Source organism: Myotis lucifugus, unplaced genomic scaffold (assembly GCF_000147115.1).
Source record: "Myotis lucifugus unplaced genomic scaffold, Myoluc2.0 scaffold_200, whole genome shotgun sequence".
In the NCBI taxonomy this organism is placed as follows: Eukaryota; Metazoa; Chordata; class Mammalia; order Chiroptera; family Vespertilionidae; genus Myotis; species Myotis lucifugus.
The window spans coordinates 1,596,210-1,613,909 of record NW_005871248.1 but is presented as its reverse complement, the minus strand read 5'-3'; the positions used below and the strand labels follow the sequence as shown (position 1 = coordinate 1,613,909).

The window sequence follows — 17,700 nt, the reverse complement described above, 5'->3', positions numbered from 1 at the left end:
TAAGATTATTTGAGAATTAAAAGAAAAATCTATGGGAATAGCATAAACAGTTCTTGGCATAATTATGAATGGTTTCTATCATTTTGGGGGAGATTAGGTAACTGTCAGCAGAGAAAAAAAATCAAACAGGATAGAGAAACAATTTGGGGCAGGAAGAAAAGTGCTGAACAGAAGTTATGATAGGGTTGTAAAAAATTCAGAATCACATTTAGAGCCAAATAATGTACACAGAGTGAGACATTCTATTCAGTGTCTATGTAATCCTGCTTATATAATACTATCAAGATATGGACTAAAGGAACAAAAAGCCCCTGATAAACAAAATGCCACTAGAAAAGGTGACACAGATATGCTTAGTTATGGTAGGTCCAGGAGGAGTAGAAAGTTGCTAAATCGAGAAATCTACTTTGTTGCCAAATTGGGAGTTCATAACAGTTAATCTAGAGAAACAATACAACTAAACTTGAACACACGGGCAGAGACCTCAACAAATTCATCTTGAAAAATGCACCAGAAAAAAAAAGTATAATGGAAAAAAAACAAACACAAAATTACATGTGAGAAACTGGAATATTAGCATCAGATCAGAGGGTGATGTTAACTTACAGTTCATGCAAAAGGAAAAAAGTTGGTATTTGTGGATACCTCAAAAGGAATACACTCTACAGTAGCACCTCATTTCAATTCAACAAAAGAAAAAAGCTGGAAAGCTAAAAGGACTATTAAAATTTAGATGTTTAAACACTTAAATTTAGATATTGGAATGACCAACAGAAGAGCAATGATTAAGAGGATGAAAATTTGTAATGATAAACATGAAGTCACTGCTGAATGTAAATAACAAGGAAAGATGGCATAAAAAGAAAAGATCTGAAAAACAAATCACAGACAACTATCATATTTTCAAAACTGTAATTGGGTATGCCAAACAAAGTAAATAAACAATTCTTAACTTAGAGTGCAAAATTAAAGCACCTTATTGTTTAGAGGTGCAAAAGCAAGAAAACACAATATAAACTTACCCACATTTTTAGTAGTTGTGTGGTAGGTAAATGCCATTTTAAAAATATTTTTAATAGAAAATGATTTATAAATCAGCTTACAGAAGATTTAAAAAAATCAGTGTTTAATACCAACATTAGCTATAAATAACTAGAAAGAAAAAAATTGTTCTCTATCATGTTTTTGCTTCAACATCTATGTCTTCTGCTCTTTGCCTTTAGTAGAAAAGATTGCATTATAGGGCTGCCGTCTTTTTGGACGAGGACAAGGATCAAGATCTTCCTTAATATAACCTTAAAAACAAATTACAAATTTAGAAGACTATGTTAGCAACATGTTTCTTTCAGCACATATCCAGTAAACATTTGACTTATTTAATGCCTTGTAAGTTTACATGATTCTATTAGCTGAGTGATGCTGATGAAGGATTTCATTATTTAGCATCAGTTTCCTCATTTATACTAACCATCATAGTAGCAAACATTTATCAAATGTGTTATATCCAATACCTCAGATAACACTCACAGTCCTTTGAAGTAGCTTCCACTATACTATTATGATAAATTCCAGGTGCTTATCAAAAAGACTTTTTGTAGTAGCTATTTCATTAGAAGACAAGCCCCTATACTCTTCAGACAATTAGACTCTCCTAAGGTATTCAGGGGAGGACTGTTCTCCAACCAGACCCCTAGGCCAGTGGGCCACATGCAGCTCTTTGGCCCCTTGAGTGTGGCTCTTCCACAAAATACCGATTTCTGCGCATGGGCCACGAAGTTTCAATAGCACTGTACATGTGCGCCGCACATGGTATTTTGTGGAAGAGCCACACTCAAGGGGCCAAAGAGCCGCAGTTTGCCGACCACTGCCCTAGGCTATATTAGTACAAAGAGGCTCTCATCCAGACTAATTCTAAATGATGACCAGCAGAGAGATCATGTCACAGAGGACTTAACCTGGCTTGTTAAGGGGGAAAGCGGAAATATGGTAATGACTGTCAAAGACTGCATCTTTGGAAGAACTATCTTACCATTAAATGTCTGGAGCATTAAAGTTGCATACATGCTCAAATTGTATTAAATATAAGTGCCATTTTTGAATGAGCTAGTTGCATGTCAACAATTTCACAAGCAAACAAACAAAGGTCCTTTTTACTCATACATGGTTTAAACATAACCAGCATTCTGCATAAGTGAGGTTTTAAAATCTAAAATTCAGAGTAGTGGCTTTAAAATGATAAACCTTGCTGGCAACTTTTATAAAATTATTTATTTTAATAAAAGTTGTTTTGATGATAGCAGGAAGGAGCAAATTGCTTTCTGAAATTTGAATGATAGACCAGGATAATGCATGCACAATCACACTAAGCATGGTCGCCAACCTTTTGGACCTCACGGACCACCAGTGGTCTGTGGACCACTGGTTGGCGACTGCTGCACTAAAGTATTATAAACAATTTGATTCCAGTGAAATTACTTGAAGAGTTGAAGATAAGCCTTTTATCTTTAGGAATTTGTTTTTATGTCACAAAACTTTTACCGAAGGTAAAGAGAACCATTGAGAAAAGGTTATATTTGGGTATATATGTATTAAAAAATAAATTTGAAAATGTTATAATCTATACTCTCACCTCTTTCCATACAAGTCTGAGTGGAAGGAAAACCAACTTCCCAGAAATTCTCTGGTGTGTTGGGTGGAATGTAGCGAAATCGGTGTCTTGAACAGGAAGCCAACTTCTTTTCTCTTTCTTCTGCTGGAATGTCTGCATAATACTAGTAATAAAAACTGGTAAGTTTTCCCACTTAGGAACAATAAATGGGGTGATTTGATTACTGATTATAAACTTGAAGCTAAGAAAACTTTTTACTAAAGTATTAGGCATGCTAAGAAAACTATACTACTACCTGATGATTGTAGTATTAATTACTAACAGTAATTACTGCTGGTCTGTGAAATGTTTGCTTCACAAACGAGAAAAGAAGCTTGTATTACAATGTACATCAACATATTGCCGCCTCCATCAGTAAAGTCTACAATGGGAAGAAATGCCAGCTGAACTTTACAATGTGTTTAGTGACACAGATGACTTACTTATTGGTGCAAACTCTTCCCCTTTGCCAGACTGGTAACAGAAATGAGAGGCCTGCATTTTTGAACAGCACTTTCTCAATTGTTATTTGGATATAATGTATGTTTTGAAGTAATTTTCCTATCTCTACAGTTTTTTAAAAATAAAGGTTTAACTTTGAATGCTACAGGCTTCATGGCTCCTCCCTCAAACTGTACTTTTTAATTAGGATCAAAGGCATATCATTTTTTGCAATTGCAATTATAAAGAACCTGAATTTCACACAAACAAGGATAAAACTTATATGTACAAACTGTATAGGTCTTTAAGCTCTAGATCTAAAGAAAAAGGAGTAGTGTAAAGTTTAATAGAATAGAGGTATATGATCATATATAATCCAGCTAATTCCATTGTATAGTTGAGAAACTAAAAGTCAAAGTGATAATTTACCAAGATATCACTACTGAAAGTAGCAGATTTAGGACTAAAATTTAAGTTTAAAGTAAAGGTTTTTCATACATTTTTCTGTAGTTTAATTACATTTTTTTAGAGTATCTCTGAAACAACTTTTTTTGGGTATCTTTCTCATCATTTTCATTGCCATGAATTTAGCCTTTGTTACCTTAGCCTGGGAATGGGGATGGGAGGCCCTTAAAGAATCATAGTTATCAATCAATGTTAGAGAAACACTACCACCAAATTACAACATATTCACAAACAATACAGGCTAATGTGTCTGTAACACAGTAAGTGGGAGAGTAGTAGTAGATGAAGTCAGAGAAAAGTGGGGTGCTAAAGTGTGCTGTAGGGCTTTAGATTCTGTTTATTAGTGAGATAAGAAGACATTTAAGGGTTTTTGGTAGAGGAGTGACATGATTTAACTTTTATTCCAAAAACATCATTAGGAAAAAAAGTCCATTCATTGCTGTGTTGAAAGTACACCGTAAAGAGAAAAGAGAGAAAAAGATAATGGGGACAGGGGTATATGGGAACTCTCTATGTATTACTCAATTTTTCTGTGGACCTACAACTGTTCTAAAAAATAGTTTATTAATTAAAAATACCCAGCCTAGCTGGCATGGTTCAGTGGTTGAGCATCGACCTATGAACCAGGAGGTCATGGTTCAATTCCCCATCAGGGCACATGACCGGGTTGAGGGCTTGATCCCCAATGTGGGATGTGCAGGAGGCAGCTGATCTATGATTCTCTCTCATCACTGATGTTTTTCTCTCTTCCTAGAACAAATAAAAATATATTTTTAATCTATTATTTCTCTTAGGTCTCAGCCAATATTCTCTCTGTTTACTCTGTTATTCCTGGCTTAAACTAGGTTTCCAGATACAAATGTAATTTTTATCTATGATTTTAAAATCATGCATTCATGATCTATAAAGCCATATTGTTAAAAAACAACAATTGAACAGTATTTATAGTAGTACTTACAATTTCACATTCCTTACATGTGTGTCCATGCAATTTTCTTCTCTCTTCTTTTTTCCGAACCACTTCAATATGAGGAAAATTTTGTAAGCTAGTCTCTCTGGGGGGAAAAATAAATTAAGTTTAAAATTAATCCATTTGTTATTACAAAGATCTTTGGTTTAGGTTTTTTTTGTTTTTTTTTTAAAAATATATTTTATTGATTTTTTACAGAGAGGAAGGGAGAGAGATAGAGAGTTAGAAACATCGATGAGAGAGAAACATAGACCAGCTGCCTCCTGCACATCTCCTACTGGGGATGTGCCCGCAACCCAGGTACATGCCCTTGACCAGAATTGAACCTGGGACCTTTCAGTCCACAGGCCGACGCTCTATCCACTGAGCCAAACCGGTTTCGGCTGGTTTAGGTTTTAAATTAACAAAGGTGAGAGCCCAGGGAAGAAATAATCCCAAAACATCCATTCATTTTATTTGAAATGTTTATTCAGTATGTCAAAAACCCAAATACTTCTTCATTCATTCTTCAGTAAATATTAACTGCCTACTATATGTGAGGTATTTTTATGGATATTTTTCTCTGAAAAAGTTAACTATTCCTATTTTTGCCCCCGAATGGCTGAAAATAATGGATTAGGAGATGAAATATAAAATAGCCTAAATAAAAAGGAATACTTCCCTGGTTGGGTGGGTCAGGTGGTTGGAGTGTCGTCCCATACAGCAAAAGGTGATGGGTTCAATTCCTGGTCAGGATACTTACCTAAGTTTTGGGTTCCCATTCCTGGTTGTGGTGCATATGGGAGGCAACCAATCAATGCTTCTCTCTCTCTTTCTCTCTCTCTCTCTTTCTCATCAATAAAAAACATCCTCAGGTGAGGGTTAAACAAACAAACAAAAAAGAATACTGTATTATTAAACTAAGGAATACCATAACCAAGAAAGAGAATACTGCCTCTGTTAACTTGGTTTTCTAGTACTAAGAACCCATATTTCAGGGCTAACCTACTCCCTGCTAAAGAACAGATTTATCTACAGACAGTCCTCGGGTTACGTCGGACTCGACTTACATCATTTTGTGGTTACATCGCCATCTCCCATTTATTTATATTAAAAAAAAAGTCCCGTCATTTTGACGTATGTACATATGTGCTTTATGTTTTTTATTATTTATTTACCACAAGTAAAGGTCAGGAATTGTTATCTTTCTTTTAAATTTTTTTACTGTTTCACTTCATTACTGCTGTGTAGGTGCTTATGTAGGTGGGTTCCGACTTATGGCGAAAATCGAGTTATGTCTCACCCTAGGAATGGATCTCCGACGTAACCCAAGGACCTATTGTATTTGTATGTATTTGCTGTTTTGCTCCAAAAGTTTGTTGCTTCCATCTACCCTAAATTCTTCAAAATATTAGGCAAAATTATCATTTATATTTGTTATTAAATGGATCAAATCCTATTGTTAACACTGGAAACCTAGGAAGTTAGGTCAAAGCCACTGAGGTATGGATTAAAGTAGTTGGGAAGAAAAACTCAAAGGTTAGAGCAGCGGTTCTCAACCTGTGGGTCGTGACCCCTTTCACAGGGGTTGCCTAAGACCATCCTGTATATCAGATATTTACATTACGATTCATAACAGTAGCAACATTACAGTTATGAAATAGCAACGAAAATAATTTTATGGTTGGGTCACAACATGAGGAACTGTATTTAAAGGGCCAGAAGGTTGAGAACCACTGGGTTAGAGCATCAGCCCAAGGACTGAAGGGTTTGATTCCCAGTCAAGGGCAGGTACCTTGGTTGCAGGTTTGATCCTGGCCCCAATGGTGTTCTCTCGTTTCTTTCTCTTTCTGTCTGTCTGTCTTTCTCTCTCTCTCCCCCCTCCCTCTTTCCCTCCCCCTTTCCCTCCCCATACCTCTCTCCCTTCCACTCTCTCTAAAAAAATCAATGGGAAAAATATCCTTAGGTGAGGACTTAAGAAAAAGACCCAATATAGAAAAATCAAAAATTAACAAGGTAGGTAAATAAAAAAATCATGTGATGGCATATATATAACAGAAACATCCCAGTGAATTTAAACAGTCTGATTCACAAAAACTGACTTTCTAAAAATGACTTGCTGGTAACACATATACCATGTTGAGGTATTTTGGTCACAGGCCCCTCTAGTTGGCAAGCACTTTCCTTCAAAATAAGCTTTAGTTATTCTATTCCAAAGTATATGAAATTATAGGCCCTTCTGTGCCTAAACCCAAGAATTCTCAAGCCTGGAGTAACCGGTGAATTTAAAAAGGGAGACCAAGAAAGGCCGGATAAAAAATATTGCCATAAATATATTTTCTTTCAAATAATTATGAAATCTTAAGCTTATATTTCTTTCTTCTGCATACTATCTATTCTGTTTCTAGGTGTACTATAATGCAGCAGTGAGTCAACTAGTAAACTGGCACCTGTAGTAGACATCAAAGCATCACCTAAAAGGTTACTGAGCTGCTTGTCCCTGACACAACACAACCCATCTTTTCCCAGGGTTTGCTAGTATTTTCAGTGGGGAAAGGAACCACATTAACTCTGAGACTGTTACACCACTCCTATCCTATACCTTTATCCACCACCTGTATCTCCAGATACCTAATGGTTTCAGAATAAATAAAACTACTCACGTATTTTTTAAAAAGTGGTGAACCTCTAACATGAAACATCTGAAATGCCAGTCTCTGCAAGCTTACCTCTAGGAATTATCCCAAAGATACACAGGCAAAAATTTGGAAAGAGAATGTATAAGGCTATTCATTGCAGCACTATGCATGCCAGCATAATTATGAGCAATCCAAGCAACCATGCTATGGAATAAACTATGGTACAGTCAATGAGGTACTAGGAAACTAAAAAAGAAATGAGGAAAGCACTATTTACTAAGACGAGTGATTTAAATGAAATAAAGTAGAGAAAAGCATATATAGTATTCTACCATTTGTTTAAGGGGAGAGAGAGTGCAGCTACCAATATCCTGATATGTATGTAGATAAAACTTGATTTTATTTTGTAAAATGGATGAAAAACCATACATTTTAAACAAATGGTTACCTTTTTTTATTTTTTACGATGATTACCTTTAGAGATAGAGAGCTAAATGGGTGAAGCTAACAGATAAGAAGTTGGACTTATTTGAATATACCTTGTTTTATAGCATCTGGCACCATGTACATAATTTGCCTTATTTTAAAAATAAAGATAAAAAATTCCTACAAATAAAAAAGTAAAACAAACCTAGGTACTGAGTTGGTGGCATAATTACACAGAAAATAATGATCTGAAGTGACTTTAAAACACAGTGATTTGACTGTATATTTCTAATAGGACATAACTTAAAAAGAGACTAATAAGTCTTAAACCGTTTTCCTAAATCATATTATTGGTGATAGTCAGTATTACTCTGAGATTGCTTTGTGCATGCATTGTGGAATAAAGTTAAATGAGGAATGTTGTTCCAAGAAGTGGAATTTTCAGGTGGGAAAGTAGGTACAGATGAGACACAGGAGGTTATGTAAAAATCCTGTAGTCCTGAACTTGAATTGGAGCTATCAGTATAAACAAGTAGTTCCTTTTAAAAAACAAAATGAAACAAAAACTTTATTTTTAACTTTGTTCACCTAAAAGGTCTAGAAACAATGACTAGCAGCTGCAACAAGCAACCCTAGTGGCTAGACTATGGCCTAAGTCTCATTTCTCACTAAAACAAAACAAAACAACAACCTAGGGCTCTGGGAGTCATGATAGATGCTAGGCCTATGACAGGAAGTACACAGGGACATCTATCACACCAGAAGCAAGGAAGCTGAAAGATGACTAGGGTAGTATCCAAAGAGGCTTCCACGGGGCAAAGATGGAACAGTTTCAATACCAAGAAGGATAATAAACTGCAATGGACTCAAGCATCAAATATATCTAAATCCATGAATTCGTAATGATAAATTTAAAACAAAAAACTCCCTAGTTATATTTGAGATGCTAGGAAACTATTTATTTGAAAAACTGGTAAATAAAAAGAATAATTTAGCCACAAAATGACAGCATTTATCTATTAGAGTCTTACAGGTATCAATCAAAATTTATCTTGGTCTGTCTGATTTCTAAAATTCTTGACAAAAATAAAAGTGTAAGGAATTAACTTTGCTTACTAAGTGACTCAATTTTCCAAATTCATAACTTTAAGGGAAAAAAACCACAAAATAATTTGGGATAAATTACTATGCCTTAATTTACTTCTAAAAAGAATAGTACATGACTGAAAGTTTCAGAATTTAGCAGAATGTAGCATTATGGTTCAAAATTAACTTGCTTTGAAGGTTTAAAACTCCTTATAAAATAATTCTGAAGCACAATCTAAGGTTTCCCACCTAAAGTCTTATACTATGTAAAAGTTACAGTATACAATTAAAAAAATTCCCAAAGTTCAAATAAACTTCATAATAAAATAAAATATGAATATTTGTTATAATAAAATAAAGAAAATAACTATCACCATTGTAAAAAAGAAAGGGTAGTGGTGGTAAATTTTCCTTATTTGTAAAATTTGTCATTTTTGTAAAGCTTGAGTTCCAGTTTCGTTAGGGCCATAAATTAAATGAACACATTGTTTTTTAACCAAAGTAGCAATTTTACAGTTCAGAGAGGTTCTGACAAAGAACGCCGTTAACACTTTCAATCACATTGGTGGCATTTATTAAGATCAACTTACCTTTCATCATCTTTAAAATATGGCTCCACAAATGCTTTCTGTGTGACTTTATTTTGTTTGTCACCACGAGCTATAAACAAAAGAAGCATATCACAAACTGAATACAAAATTACTAAAATAGTTTGCTTTTTTGGGGGGAGGAAAAAAGACATATTAAGACCTCCATTTTCATTGGGTTTCATATTCTAGACCCCTGGTCAAAATTTTTTATAACGAATTTCTCCCTTTTTCATCTGCATGATAAGCAGAGTGCAAATTATGTCACCTCAAAATTACTACTAGCCCAGTTGCAGTGGCTCAGTGGTTGAGCATAGACCTATGAATCAGGAGGTCATGATTCGATTCCCTGTCAGGGCACATGCCCGAGTTGTGGGATCAGTCGACTGAAGATTCTCTATTATCAGTGATGTTTCCTCTCCCTTAGGGGGTAGGGGGTATGCAGGAGGCAGCCATTCGAAGATTCTCTATCATTGATGTTTCTCTCATCTCCCTTCTCAAAAATCAATAAAAAAATATTTAAAAATTTACTACTAAAGAGATAAAATCATATATATGAAAGTATCTTAGATTTAAAAACTATGTATAAAAGTCTCTACAAACAAACAAGACAAACTAAAAGAAAAAAAGAAAAAAGTCTCTATAGATAGTCTTTTATAAAAGGACTAGAGGCCAAGTGCATGAAATTCATGCATGGGGTAGGGTTCCTCAGCCTGGCCTGCACCCTCTCCAATCTGGGACATCCCTCTCGCAATCCAGGACCACTGGCTCCTAACTGCCCTCCCCTGCTGGCCTGATCACCCCCTAACTGCCTTCCCCTGCCATCCTGATCGCCCCTTAACTGTTCTCCCCTGCTGGCCTGATTGCCCCTAACCGTCTCTGCCTGCCGTCCTGATTGCCCCCTAACTGCTCTCCCCTGCTGGCATGATTGCCCCCTAATTGCTCTCCCCTGCCGTCCTGATCGCCTCCTAACTGCTCTCCCCTGCCATCCTGATCGCCCCTTAACTGCTCTCCCCTGCCGGCTTGATCACCTCTAACCACCTCTGCCTCAGCCCCTGCCACTGTGGCTTTGTCCAGAAGGATGTCTGGTGTAATTAGCATACTACCCTTTTATTAGTATAGATTTTAGACTTTAAAAGAACTACTTTGATTATCACTGGACACCAAACAACAAGACATCTTTGAATATGTTTCACTTATTTGTCCTATTGATTGTTATAATGTGTCTTTAAGGTAGATTATAACTAAGAAATAAAAAGATTAAAAATTTTTATCAGAAAATTGAATAAAAACTAGAATTATAGTTCATGGACCTGAATCCCAAGTTATCTAGACTCAAACAGCCAACTGCTATCATCTACTCAAATAATCAAAATTTACTAAGCAGCCTGGCCGGCATAGCTCAGTGGTTGAGCGTTGACCTATGAACCAGGAGGTCATGGTTCGATTCCTGGTCAAGGGCACATGCCTGGGTTACAGGCTCGATCCCCAGTGTGGGGCGTGCAGGAGGCAGCCAATCAAGGATTCTCTCTCATCACTGATATTTCTATCTCCTCCTCCCTCTCCCTTCCTCTCTGAAATCAATAAATTTATATCTAAAAAATTTACTAAGCATTGTGTAAGTTCTGGGCATGAAGTGCAGCACAAGAAAGACCAGGTCTCCTGTACTCATGGAGTTTACATGCATGAGGGAAACGGTAAGGGAGCAGGCAGCTAAGGCGTATCTGAGGAAGATGGAAGGTGGTGGTAACTGATGAATAACAAGAAAATAGCCATGAGAAGAGAGAGGAGTGGGGAATGTTCTAGATAAAGGTCATGAGATAGGAAAATGTTTCTAAGTTATAAAAACTAAGAGAAAGCCAGTATGGTTGAGATTTAGTGAAGACAGGGAGCTGTTGGAGGAGATGAGGTTGGAGAAGTGGGTAGGTACAAGATCACAATGGGCCTTGGAGGCGAAAAGGAGTTTGAATTTTCTTGTTAAGTGCAATAGGAAACCACTGAAGACTAAGAATTACTTTATTGAAGTATAATTTACATGTAAAAACACTGATTTTAAGTGTACTATAAATTTTGACAAAGGTATATTCCAGTGTAAATGCTATCCAAATCAAGATGAGTACATTTCCATCATCCTGAAAGTTTCCTCCTATTCTGTTGTTTCACACAAGAATGTTCTCTCATGTCTCCTTGTCTCTCACAATCACTGATCTGATTTTCATCATCATAGCTTAGCCACGCCTGTTTTAGAACTTCATATTAATGTGATTATATATTTATATTCTTTTTGTTCTTTTGCATTTTTCTAATTTTACAAGTTTTAGTGATTCATCCATGTTGTTGAGTCTAATAGGTCCCTCCATTTTTGCTGAGTAGTATTTCTTATGAATATACCACAATTTCTATTTATTTGCCTGTTTCTAGTTTTAAAAAAATACATATTTTTATTGATTTCAGAGAGGAAGGGAGAGAGAGAATCATTGATTGGCTACCTCCTGCATGCCCTCTACTGGGGATCGAGCCTGCAACCCGAGCATGTGCTCTTGATTGGAATCGAACCTGGGACCCTACAGTCCTCAGGCCAACGCTCTACCCACTGAGCCAAACCAGCTAGGGCTTGTTTGCAGTTTTGAGCTATTATAAACAGCACTGCTATGAACATTTAAAAAAAAATATTGATCTTTTACAGAGAGGAAGGGAGAGGGATAGAAAGTTAGAAACATCAATGAGAGAGAAACATCCATCAGCTGCCTCCTGCAACACCCACTACTGGGGATGTGCCTGTAACCAAGGTACATGCCCTTGACCGGAATCGAACCTGGGACCCTTCAGTTCACAGGCTGACGCTCTATCCACTGAGCCAAACCGGTTAGGGCTGAACATTCTTGAATACATCTTTGTGTGAGCATGTTTTTTATTTTCCTTGGATGTAAACAGGAGAGGAATTGCTGGGTCACAAGTAAGGTGTATGCTTAAATTACAAACAAACCCCAATAAAGCTGTTAAAGAACCATGCTGAACTGTTTTCCAAAGCAAAATGTTATACTCCCACCAGCAATGTATGGGAGCTCCAGGTGCTCTTCATCCTCACTGATGCTAGATATTGCCAATATTTTTAACCATTTCAGCAGGTATGAAGTGGTATCTTTGTCCCTGATGTCCAATAATGTTGAGCATCTTTTCATGTGCTTATTGGCCATTCAATTATCTTCTTTTAAACAAGAAGATAATACAAGCCCTTTTACATTTAAAATAAATCACTTTTGGCCCTGGCTGGGTGGCTCAGTGAGTTGGAGCATCAGCCTGTACAGACAGTCCTCGGGTTACGTCGGACTCGACATACGTTGTTTCGTGGTTACATTGCCATCTTCCATTTATTTATATATAAAAAAAAGTTCCATCATTTTGACATATGTACATATGTGCTTTATGTTTTTTTATTATTTACTTACCACAAGTAAAGGTCAGGAATTGTTATCTTTCTTTTAAATTTTGTTTACTGTTTCACTTCATTACTGCTGTGTATGTGCTACATGTGAGTGACGTAGGTGCTTATGTAGGTGGGTTCTGACTTATGGCGAAAATTGCGTTACGTCGCGCAGTAGGAATGAATCTCTGACGTAACCTAAGAACCTACTGTACACCAAAAAGGTTGTGGGTTTGATTCTCAATCAGGTACATACCTCGGTTTCAGGTTCAAAACCCTGGTTGGAGTGTACTGGGGAGGCAACAGATTGATGTTTCTCTCTTATTGATGTTTCTGTCTCTCTCCCCCTATTTCCTCTCTCTCTCAAATCAATAAATATATCCTTAGGTGAGGATTAAAAAAAATCACTTCTGAATCTCTGTAGAGACTGAACAAGAGAGGAAAAATAACTTATACAAAAAGACCAGTTAGGAGGCCTGTGATAGAAGAGGTAGAAATAGGAGTGGTTTAGGCTAGGATGGTGGCTACAGATATGAAGGGAAGTGTTATGAAATGTATTTTGGAGATAGGACGGCCAGGGTATCAGGCTGGGCTTGAGGGTGAGGTGAAAGAAAAAATCAAATATGACTCTAACATCTATCTTTGGTCACTGTGAGGCTAGGTAATAGGGTTTTAATGAGATGCAGAAAGGCAGGGGAAGATCAAAATTGGGTAAAAAAAAATAAAGATTTCTAATTTAAGTATGTTCAGTTCAAGGTGCTTATGTCAAACTAGAGGCCCAGTGCATGAAATTCATGCATGGTGGGGGGAGTGTGTGTCCCTCAGCCGGGCCTGCACCCTCTCCAACCGGGACCCCTCAGGGGACATCCCTCTCACAATCTGGGACCGCTGTCTCCTAACCGCTCACCTGCCTGCCTGCCTGATTGCCCCTAACCACTCTGCCTACCTGCCTGATGCCCCTAACTGCTCCCCTGCCTGCCTGATCACCCCTAACTGCTCTCCCCTGCTGGCCTGAAGCCCCTAACTGCCTCTGCCCCACCACTGTGGCTTTGTCTGGAAGGTATCTTTGTCCTAATATGCTAAGTAGACCGGAAGATGTCCGGTTTAATTAGCATATTACCCTTTTATTAGTATTTGGATTCAAATCTGGGGCTCAGCAGAGAGGGGATGAGGCTGGATGTAATGAGTATACAGAGCGTCTTTTTTAGTTGGCCCCAAAATAGCATCCACTCTCCTTCCCCTCACAATTCACAGGATGCAGCTCCTTCTCAGTGTTGTTTGCTGGTTCTTTGTTTCTCTGACTTTTTTTAAAGTCGTCATATCTCAGAGTTTAGAACTTGAAATGCTTTTCTTTTTTTAAGAAAATATGTTTTTATTGATTTTTTGAGAGAAAGGGAGAAGTGATAGAAACATCAATGATGAGAGAGAATCATTGATTGGCTGCCTTCTGCATGCCCCCTACTGGGAATCAAGCCTGCAACCCGGGCTTGTGTCTTGACTGGGAATCGAACTGGTGATGTACGAAATGCTTCTCTTTTCTAATTATATTCAACACTCTGATGATCTCATTCAGTGTCACAGCTTTAGGCACCATCTATTTGCTGTTGACCTCCTGCCCGCCTCCCCCCGCCACAATAATTTCTTTATTCTGGATTTTTTTGTCTAAATTCAATAATCATCAACTGCCTACTAAACACCTCTATTTGAATGTCTAGTTTAACATGCCCAGAACTGAGCTTTGGTACCCTCCCCCAAACTTGCTCTTTCTTATGACGGAAGACTTAGAACTTTTTGATATGAGAGTCAAAAAAATAAAATAAATGAACAAGTCCTAAATTATATGCCTGGATGGCTGGGAAAAATAAAAACGTCTGAAAGGTCACTTGGTAGGAAATAAATGGAACTTGGCTTAGATATGTTAAATTTAAACTGTTGAGGAGACACAAAAGTAGCAGTAAAAATGCAGGATGGGATTCATCAGAGAAGTCAGACTAGAGATGCAGATTTGGGATAATTTCAGAGGTGGTTAATAAAAGCATGAGAGAAAACGAGTGTGAGAAAAAAAACAGTGTATTGCGGATAATCTAGAAAAAAAAAGGTTGTCAGAGTTCAAAAGAATGTTGTATCACTGTCACAAAAGCTAAATGAGAAGAAATTTTGGGATGGTTAAGGTGAAATGTAACTTAAAAAAGAGACAGAAATCAATTATATCTTGTAAAAAAGAATATCCTTTTTTTAAAAAGTGGAACCAATTTGCAAAAGGCTCTTGAGGGAAAAAATGTAAATTTAACAGTTGTAGATTTTTATCACAAAATTTGCTTGACCAAGATTTTGCCACAGACCGAGCAAGCAAAGCATGCTGTTCTATATCTTCACTCAAGGTCTCATTCACTCTGAGCTCAGGCTTGTCGTTTTAAAAACCTGATGGAAGCACTCAGGAAAAAATAACCAAGATAGACTGTATCATAGCAGAAGGTGCGCTCATTTAAACCAGCATAAAAAAAAGACTTTGCCCAAGATTAAAAATTCTGACTGTTTTGCTCACAGTAAGAAAATGAGATATTTAGCTAGAATTTTAACTAATTTTCAATTAGACCAACTACTTAAGAGCTTCACTTTCAGTATTTTTTTTGGTTGCTAACCTACATTATAAACTACTGCTTCTAATAAAATGTAGTTTAAGAAGATATATATATATATATATATATATATATATATATATATTTTTTTTTTACATTAAGTATTTTGTCTGGAAAGGTAAAGCATTCATGCATGATATACGCCTGAATTTTCTAGAAAACTTTCTCATTTCACTCTATTACAATCATTAATTTATTACTTAAAAAAGAATTTTCTCAAAACTTTTATAAACTTTATGCACATGTTATAGAGTGTGTAGTATTGAATCAAGATTAATTTCTAAATCCTGATGAGTATTTTATGGTTACATAAGATGGTAACAAGGAGAAGCTGAGTGAAAGGTACAGGGGAACCCTCTGAACTACTTTTGTAACTCTTCTATTAGTCTGGAAAGAAAACACAAAACCTATGAAAAAGAAATTTATATAAGCAACATGAAACATTAATTAATATACCGTATCCATACTCTATTAATTAGCCTGAACCCCGTGTAACTGAGAAGCCATAAGTAGAAAGAAAACAGCCTTACTGTTTGGTTTCTTTGTTGTAGCTGACAATTCCTCCTCTTCTGCTACTTGGGGGTAGCTATCTGCCAAACAGGACTCATATTCTTCATGTGTTGTCCGATCAAACATATCTTCCAAACTATCATTCATTTTTCTTTCTCCACCTATGTAAAAGAGCACTGACTCAGGGCAACAAGCAAGCTTTTTGCTTTCTATATAGACCACTTGCTTTCTATATAGACTAATTGCTACAAAATAATTTTAATGTGCATGAGGCAAGAATAAACTCCCAAGTCTAGGTAATTACTGTACATTTATAAAACCTCTATGTTATGGCTCCAAATATCCTTTACTCATGTAAAGAGAATGCTAGTTTTTGTTATTTTCATTATAAACATTAAAAATCATTTTCTTCCTATCAGGTCATGTGTAATTTATGCTAAACCAAAAGGAGATCTGCCAAAGTAACTGAGGAATAGAAAATATATCATAATGAAAAATAAAAAAATACTGAAATAAATTGTGTATAAGTAGCTGACATTAAAATCTCTATAGAGCCCAGCGTGGCTCAGTGGTTGAGCATCCACCTATGAGCCAGGAGGTCATAGTTCAATTCCTGGTCAGGGCACATGCCTGGGTTGTTGGCTCAATCCCCAGTAGGGGGTGCGTAGGAGGCAGCCAATTGATGATTCTCTCTCATGATTGATGTTTCTTTCTCTCTCTCCCTCTCCCTTCCTCTCTGAAATAAATAAAAATATATTTAAAAAAAAATCTCTATAGAATTTTGTTTACCTGCTTGTTTTTCTAATGTGGCAGCAAAAAAATGTATTTTCTTGCATTACCATTAACACTTGGTAGTGTTGATATAATGAATTCAATTCCATATTTGACATGCAAAATGCTAAATTTATCTTCAGAGTAGTAACTACATTTCCTACCATACAATCACATTTTTAAATTCACCAGAATTTACTAAAAAACAGAAATAGATCCAGTTAGCTAACAAATATGACAGAACAGAAGCCTACTGAGATTACTCTATAAAATAACTACCATCTTCCCCAATCCATGGTGCTCTAGCTAACACCCATACCATATTTTATCTTTCTCCAGCACTAACCATCATCTATCATACCATATATTTGCTTGTTTGTTCCCTATTAGTACTTTTGTTCTGTTTTGTTTACTCATTGTCTCCAGTTCTTGGAACACTTCCTGGTATAAAATTGTAGCTCATTATATACTAAATGATTAGACATTTGTTTATTTTTCATTTTGAGAGTCAAATTTCTGGGTAAAATAGACTTCTATGTGTAGGCAGTGTGCTAGGCATTCCCAAAGCATTCTGTATATGCAGTTAGTAAATCACAGTAAGTTGCTGACTTCTGCTATGAAATACTTGAATACAGAGATTATATCCTATTGATCTTTCTATCATAGTATCTATAAGTCCTAACACAGAGTAGGGATACAAAAAACATTCTGTGAATTGAAACATTAGCAGCAATTTGGAGTTTTTATTGGAGTGTTAAATTTTAACCATTTCTAAGTATTAAAAGGTTTACCTTATGGTAAAATGGGCAGATTGTTTTTTTTTCCAAATAGGCCTTAGCAATATCTCCTATCCCATGTGCTGTTCTTACAAAGTGATCTTGACACTCCTTCCACTGAGTAGTGAGGGCCATGTTTCTCTTGCTTTGAACCTAGGCAGGTCTTTGTGACATTATGCAATTTCTGAAGCCAGATCATAAAAATTACATTTTATTTCTATCTTGCCCTTATGGGATTCTCACTCTGGGAACCTAATCTCCATGTGATGAGAAAGCTCAAACTAGCCCTCGTGGAAAGATCATATGGAGAAGCTCTGAGACTGAATGAGGAGAGATGCCA

At 36.5% G+C, this 17,700-nt stretch overlaps 1 protein-coding gene across 8 annotated transcripts in view; it reads right to left on the bottom strand.

The window, feature by feature from the left end:
* Positions 1 to 897: 897 nt before the first annotated feature.
* Positions 898 to 17,700, bottom strand: part of RBBP8 (RB binding protein 8, endonuclease) — a 78,719-nt gene continuing 61,916 nt past the window's right edge. For 6 of the 8 annotated variants that reach the window (XM_023761150.1, XM_006097396.3, XM_023761152.1 and 3 more), the window contains 5 exons: positions 15,834 to 15,974; positions 9,244 to 9,313; positions 4,512 to 4,608; positions 2,630 to 2,771; positions 898 to 1,295 (listed from right to left, as the gene is read on the bottom strand). In XM_023761150.1, the coding sequence (XP_023616918.1) occupies positions 1,198 to 1,295; positions 2,630 to 2,771; positions 4,512 to 4,608; positions 9,244 to 9,313; positions 15,834 to 15,974 (548 nt within the window). In that variant the 3' untranslated portion in view covers positions 898 to 1,197. Of the gene's footprint in view, positions 1,296 to 2,629; positions 2,785 to 2,903; positions 3,030 to 4,511; positions 4,609 to 9,243; positions 9,314 to 15,833; positions 15,975 to 17,700 lie in introns of those variants that run through there. The other 2 variants (XM_023761151.1, XM_023761153.1) reach the window with 2 other exon arrangements.